We start from the raw sequence: 7383 nt of genomic DNA, 5'->3' as shown, positions 1-7383 counted from the left end.
ATACGAACGCAACTAGTGATCGACATCCATTGTTGCCTAATACCTACTCTCTCATCCTCAAAAGTTCTTACATATATTACCACAATTAATAATCCTTTACAACTTTGATCAAGCATTCACTACGAATATGTTTCTAACAAATTCATTTAGCGTAGGATTTTCACAAGAGAAGCACAGAAAAGGGAAAACATTGTACCCTGAATGTGAATACGCTAAAGAAGCCAAGTAGGGTATATATTTTTTAGCATTGAGGGGATTTTTGGTCCAATGGGTGGAAGAAGGATATTTTCGAACCAAATTCAATAGGTTAGGGGCATTTTTAAGTCAAAATAATGTGGAGGGAAATTTTAGTCCAATAAGTGGAAGAAGGATGTTTTTTAGCCAAAATGCAATAAGCTAAGGGCATTTTTGTCCCTTTTCTGTACTAGAAATAATCCAAAAGATACTTTCACCGGAGAACATACTTTCCTTGAACCTTTGTATCCAGACTAAACAGTTGAATATACAATATTCGTGGACCAAAAAAGGATCTAAAATCACTTGGCACTCAGAAGAACAAAAGCTACATACACCTCCTTGCCTGGCCTTGTTCTTTTCAAACTCGGTTCGTTACAATTCTCAATAAAGCTCATGAGCTTTCCAAAATATAAGAGTGGCATTTTGAGAACTTAATTGCAGAGGAAACCTTGAATGCAGTTATCATTTTGCACTAGATAGCAAGATTATCCTTGAGCAAACGAAGAAGTGAAATGCTGCCCTGAGTTCTGTTTTCACCAGAAGCTCCTTTCTTTTCTGCTTTGACTCCCTGCATTAATTATGTCAAATGTTAGACGCTTGCATAAAAAAGGAGCTCGAAGTAGAGATATAGTATCCCAAACCCAGGGAAAGGGATTCTGTCATAGAATTTATGCATCCTACCAAACATTGACCCAATAAGTTGAAGTGTTTAAAAATGGACACGGATAATGGTCAATAAAAGGAAAGCAATGACACCATTGGCTGCAACAGAACTGATAAAAGTAGACACCAGCAATTCACCTTTGATTTCTGATTCTCGTCCTTGAAGTTTATGCTGCCTATATCTTTTAATAAGATGGACGAAGCTGGCAGAAGTCTCCTGGATAATATTATAGAATCGAGAGAAATAAGCAAGCAGGCATATAATATTACTAGGAGCTGGCATAAGAATACAGAATGCGTTACAGACCTTTTTGGTTTATCTGCATTCTGAAATTTAGTGCCGCAACCATGTTTAGTTGCTTCAGGCACAATGTTGTCACAATGTCCTACAACATGTACAACTTCCTCAGGCATTAACATTGTTGATGGACCCAATAGTTTCTGAATTACACAAAATAAGAACCTACATTATTTCAGAAGAATTTTGAAGATATAAACTTCATAACAGTCAGATGAAACACATGATGTTGATCATGGGATCAAACAGTCATCAACTACAGAATTGTGTTATTTTGTTCTACTATATAAGGATCTACAGTTGTATTCCTAGACCATTAAACAGACGATTGTTTTCTTCTAGCAATAAATAGAATTAAATCAAACAGCAATTAGCATTCAGAATATATACATTTTTAATACAAACATTCAGAATACAATTGTAGATTCAAACCAATGGCATGCATAATTGGCATCTTATGCTACGACCGTAGAAAGGGAAGAACCCAGGGTAAAATCTTTGTTTTGTTCAGTAAGCATTATGCATCGAATCTAATTATAAGCTTTTAGTAGGGTTGAAGCTAGTGAATTAGCTGCTTAGGCAGTTAGGTTTGTTGTAGTAGTTACATACAGTTGAACTTGACTAACTAATTTAAGTTAGAGGAAGTTAATTAGATGAGTTTGTTAGTGCTAAATAGCTGATTGGTTGGAGCTTTAGGACTTGTATAAATAGCCTAGCTGTACTCATTCATCTCATCTTCTGCTCTATGATATAATCAGTTCTTCTCTCCCAATCTCATTTTTCTCTAAACTCCTTGTTTGCATGATGAAGATTCTCAACTTTATCATGGTATGATATCAGAGCTTGCATGTACGATCCAAGCTTGTTAGCAGGCGTCTCTAAATCTTCATTCTGCATAATTGATATTATTTATTTTTTTATAAGGTAAAAGTTCATTAGTGAGGTACCAAGATGGTACAGAACGTTACAGGAAACATCCCGGGACAAAGAAGAAGACTTACATCCCTCCTAACAAATCTAGAAAATCCAAGAACTGATGCATAATTGATTCCGATTTTGTAGAGTTGCTTCGATTCAAATTTTTAGATCCTGTGGGTCAAATTGAATCGTCTTTGAGCAACTATGATTTCGTCTGATTTCTCCTGATTGAAATCGATTTGAGCCATCAAATGCGATCGGTGATAACAGTGATGACTCGAGTGCAAGAGCAGGCATAGCAGCACTACGATCATTGATCAGCATCATTCCTTGTTTCTTCAACCATGCGATGGTCCAGATAGCTCTTTGATTTCAGTTAAGCCTACTGGACTTGAAAATATTGCCCCATGGAGTAGCTTTATGCTAATTAGTTTACTTGGCAAAAAGAAATTAGGATTTGTTCATGGTAGATATCCTTAGGAGAAATTTGATGCTTCTCTGCATGATTTGCAGGAGATATGTAATGCAATAGTGCTTTCATGGATTACAAATTCTGTGAGTACTGAGTTACTTAGTGAAATTGTCTATGCCTCGAATAGGGGTGGGCATTCCGTTCGGTTCGGTAAAAGGGAAAACCGAAACCTAACTGAAAGTAATTTGGTTTGTTCGGTTATTTGAAAATTGACTCAGTTTTATTTTGGTTAAGTTTTTCAGTTTGAACTTTTTATGTTGGGTTTTTGAATATGTGATAATTACATTTGATTTCCAGAATTAAAAAGCTTCCCATTAAATCACCATTGATTTCCACCGATAAATGATTCTAACTCCTACTGCAATAACTCCTTTTAACTTGAGAGAGCATGACCTTTAGACTTTTGGACACGAGTAGAAAAAAGGAACTAGGACAAGCGATTCAAACAACAGATGAAAAAATATATAAATGAGATTAGAAATAGCATATTCAGATTCAAAAAACACCCAGCTGAAGAAGTCAAAACCGAAAAGTGGGCATTTGTCTGAAAAGTAATACTATAAAATTTACTATTGAGTCTATTAATTTATTATAGAACAGTAAAATGCAGTAAAACAACATATCTGAAGTCACATAGGCATTGGAAAAGGAATATTTTCAACTATAAAATAAAATTCATATTTTTTTGTGAGACGTCATTGCAAATTAAATGATGATTTGAAAAATATAAAAACATACAGTTAGGCATGCTAATAAACTTACTGCCCATTTTGCAAAAGTAACACAGTTCCAACGATGAGAGGCAAACGGAATCAGAAATAGCATATGTATGTACAAGTTCGGTTGGGTTTAGTCGCTTATTTTTTCAGAAAACCTAAACGGAAGCCCGAACTTTTGAAAACATTAAACCGAAACCAACTGGAAAACCGAAACTAAAAAACCAAAAGTTTCAGTCCAGTCGGTTTTTTTCGGTTTTAACCAAATACTGCACACCCCTAGCCTCGAGTGCTCACAAAGTATGGACAGGTCTAAAAGAGAGATTTGACAAGGTTGATTGATCTCGTACTTTTTATCTGCATAAGGAAATAGCCACTTCAACACAGGGAATTTCCTCTGTGCCTTCTTTTTTTCTTTTTGCTGTCTCTGGCTATTTTTCTAAGATGAGAGAGTCGTGGGCAGAGTTTGATGCTCTTATGCCTTGTCCTAGGATGTGGATGTGACGAATCGAAGTATGTTGAACACTTTGAGTATCAAAGGTTGTTGCAATTTTTTAATGGGGCCTACTCTCGTGATGGAAAGAGGTACTTCCTAGCATTATGAATGATCATTCCAGGTGTATACCTGGATCTTTCTTTTACCCTCAAAAGCCGAAGTGATTGTTACTTGTTAGTACTTAGACAATTCTTTCTTATGATCAAGAATGATTATTCTTTATCAGTGATGTTCTTGAGAACAGATAATGGATGTGAGTTCTTCAATTCCTTAATGACTGAGTTGTTGCAGTCTTTAGGTTTTGATGATCATCAGAGCTTTTGTGTATATATTCCACAGCAAAAGGCAGTGGCAGAAAGGAGACACAAGCATGACTTAAATATTGCCAGAGCCCTTAGATATCAAGCAGGAGTGTCTTTGAAGTTTTGGGGTGATTGTGTAGCTACAACTGTATACATTATCAACAGGCTGCCTACTGTTGTTTGCAAGGGCAAGGCTCACTTTGACGTAATTCATGGACATTCTACAAAGCCTTACCTATTGTATTCCTTGGGTACCTCTATGACTCAGAAGGGGTACAAAATGTATGTCATTCATACCAAGGAATTTTTAGTCACCAAAAATGTGTTGTTTAGAGAGGAGGTGTTTCCTATTAAACATATGAACACTAAGTAGGTGTTTGGCCATAGAAACCAAAAACTTTTTCACTTTTTTTTGGAATTTTGGAGTTGGAGTTGGAGTTGTGTTTGGCCATAGTTTTTGCAAATAGTTTTTTTTTTTTTTTGCTGAAATGTACTTTTTCAACAAGGTTTTGGTTGTGAAAAAAAAAGTTTTTCTTGTTTTTCGTGGCCAAACACTAACTTTTGAAAAAAGTGAAAAAATTCCGGAAAAAAGTGAATAATTCTTATGGCCAAACGGGTCCTAAATTTCTCATCCTTGTTTCCTGTATTGGACTTTTCAGATGTTCTTCAAACTTCAGGAGATTCCACTTCATGATCACAGTCACACCACAGATGATTAATTCATGATGCTTCAGTTGAAGCTCCTGATGTAGTCCCACCTGTTGATGATGTCATGTGAAATCCTTATCTGGTAGAGATAAGATAGGAGATCTGTCACAATACACAGTGAAGCTACTAGGAGTCCTACTCCATCTAGTTCCCCTTAAGTTTTTGAAGCTACTAGGAGATCTGTCAAAGGTCCCAAACCTCTTATCTGGATGAGGGACTACTTTGAACCAAGGGTAATGCCAACTACTGCTATCCTTAGTCTAGTTACATCAACTATGCTAATGTTTCACCATCATTTGGCATTGCATTAAAGTAATTACACATGGGAGTTGGATTTGCGTGCAATTGGGTGTAATCATACAGTTTGACTTGTTTGTTTGGCTAAGTAATTACTTGGTTAGTAGGTAATTGGGTGAAATTACTCTCCAATTCTCAAGGTGGGAGTACAGAGTTGGCTGTATTACAGGGTTACTTTTAAATTTCTTTACTTTTTGTTTTTATTTTAATTTCTATTATTTTTACTTTTTGAAATATTTTTATTTTGAAAATATTTTTCTTTTTATATTATTTTTCTTTCATTTCCTTTCTTCTCATTTCCATACCTTTACTTCTTTTGATTCCATGTAATTGCTCGTATTTTTTTCGGTTTCTTCTTTATTTTTCTTTACTTTTTCATTTAGCGTAATTGCGTTATTATTTTTGTTTTGGAACTACTACAACACCACCAACATACTCAGTGTAATGGGAACAAGACCAGAAAATGCACAGGCCTTGTTCCTCTCCTGCCAAATAGTCCAGAAAATGCACAATGGAATAGTCCTCCATATCTGGTTGATAACTCAAAGGTTCTAAACCTGTTGGTGCTCCTCTGGAGGCAAATGTGAAACTGACATCAGCTGAATAAGCCTTTGATGTGAATCATACATCATCTGAAACTACAGACAGGCTACTTGAGGATGTAGGGAAGTATCAAAAACTGGTAGGGAGACTGTTGTATCTCACCATGACCAGGACTGATATCTCCTTTGTAGTGCAAACAATCAGCCAGTTCATACATAAGCCTAACAACCTCACATGGATGTTGCACTGGGAGTAGTGAGATATATCAAGGCTTCACTGGCCAGTGATTCAGACCAGGTGGCTGTCTACAGAGTAAAAGATTTAGAATAAACAGAGCCAAAAGGAAAATATTGAGAACTCGGAAAGGAGAATAATCCTCTCCAAGGGAAGAAGACCTAGCCAAGATTTCTTTCATAACTGCCGGCTTTCAACGGGTCCGGATATGCTTTCACCTGTCAGTTATGGAATACTCTGCTGGGTAGAAGCCAAAATATCATTAAGAATATCTTAACATTTTTATTTGGGTGTTTTTTTAGTAACGGAAGGTAATATATTTATAAGAACAGATAGCATTCTGCTAGAGAGCTCCGTTTGTAAATCGGGTATTTGGAAGTCAAAGAAACAGGCGACTTTGCCAGGAGTTTTGCTGAGGCAAAATTCAGGAGTATGACTTCAGCAGTTGCAGAATTAACTTGGCTCACAGGATTATACAAAGAATTGGGGAAATATGTTCAGCTTCCTATAGATCTATCTTGTGATAGTAAAGATGCAATTCAGATTGCAGCTAATCTCATATTTCATGAGAGAACATATTGATATTGACTGTCACTTTGTTAGAGAGAAGATTGTGCTAGGAATGATCAAGACACAACATGTTTCTACTAAGGAGCAGCTAGCTGATCTGCTGACAAGTCTTGGATAGTTGTAGCATGATTACTTAATGTCCAAGCTGGATTGAAAGATATATTTCAACCATCAGCTTGAGGAAGGGTGTTGAAGTTAGTGGATGTACTTGACTAACTCATCAAGTTAAAGGAAGTTAGTTAGATGTTTTTGATTGTTAGTGTTAAGTGGCTCATTAGTTGGAGCTTTAGGACTTCCTGCTTGTACTCATTCATATCAACTTCTGCTCAATGATAGAATCAATTCTTCTTCTCTCTCAATCTCACCCAATCTCATTTCTTCTCTAAACACCTTGTTTCCAGCAAAAAAAAAATTAATAAAAATTTCCTTATTAGTTTGGCTGGAAAAAAAATAATTCAGGTCGGGTTGGGTTATTTTGGTGGGTAAAAAATTATTTGAGGGTAAAATAATTTTGAAGGGTTGGATGATGCCACGTGGGCAGCCGTTAGACATAAGGGTATAATTGACCCCATAGTATAACGGTAAGGGTATAATTGGCCCTAAAGTATAACGAAAGGTATGGATGAACTATTTTTCAAAGTTCAAGGGTAATTTTGGCCCTTTTCCATACAGTATTTTAGGCCACATTATAACAGTGGCTCTTGCTTCCTCAAGAAATCATATAATTGATGTATGTATGGGCTATTATAAGGAAACCAAGTTGCAATTAGTAATTACTAATTATCTATATGCTCTATGGTAAGCTGGTTTACTATAAAGTGCACCATCTTATTTTCAGATATAGTCAAAAGGCTTATCATAAAATTAAGCCAACATTTTTATGTTAATATTCAAAAAAATATTTTTAGATTCAGACGAAACTAATGTAG

At 35.9% G+C, this 7383-nt stretch overlaps 1 protein-coding gene across 7 annotated transcripts in view; it reads right to left on the bottom strand.

The window, feature by feature from the left end:
• Positions 1-371: 371 nt before the first annotated feature.
• Positions 372-7383, bottom strand: part of LOC132608866 (kinesin-like protein KIN-6) — a 37030-nt gene continuing 30018 nt past the window's right edge. For 5 of the 7 annotated variants that reach the window (XM_060322643.1, XM_060322642.1, XM_060322639.1 and 2 more), the window contains 3 exons: positions 1208-1341; positions 1039-1117; positions 372-805 (listed from right to left, as the gene is read on the bottom strand). In XM_060322643.1, the coding sequence (XP_060178626.1) occupies positions 710-805; positions 1039-1117; positions 1208-1341 (309 nt within the window). In that variant the 3' untranslated portion in view covers positions 372-709. Of the gene's footprint in view, positions 806-1038; positions 1118-1207; positions 1342-7383 lie in introns of those variants that run through there. The other 2 variants (XM_060322641.1, XR_009570566.1) reach the window with 2 other exon arrangements.

The sequence above is a fragment of the Lycium barbarum genome, chromosome 9 (assembly GCF_019175385.1).
Source record: "Lycium barbarum isolate Lr01 chromosome 9, ASM1917538v2, whole genome shotgun sequence".
Lineage (NCBI taxonomy): Eukaryota > Viridiplantae > Streptophyta > Magnoliopsida > Solanales > Solanaceae > Lycium > Lycium barbarum.
This window is presented reverse-complemented; position numbering and strand designations above follow the sequence as displayed.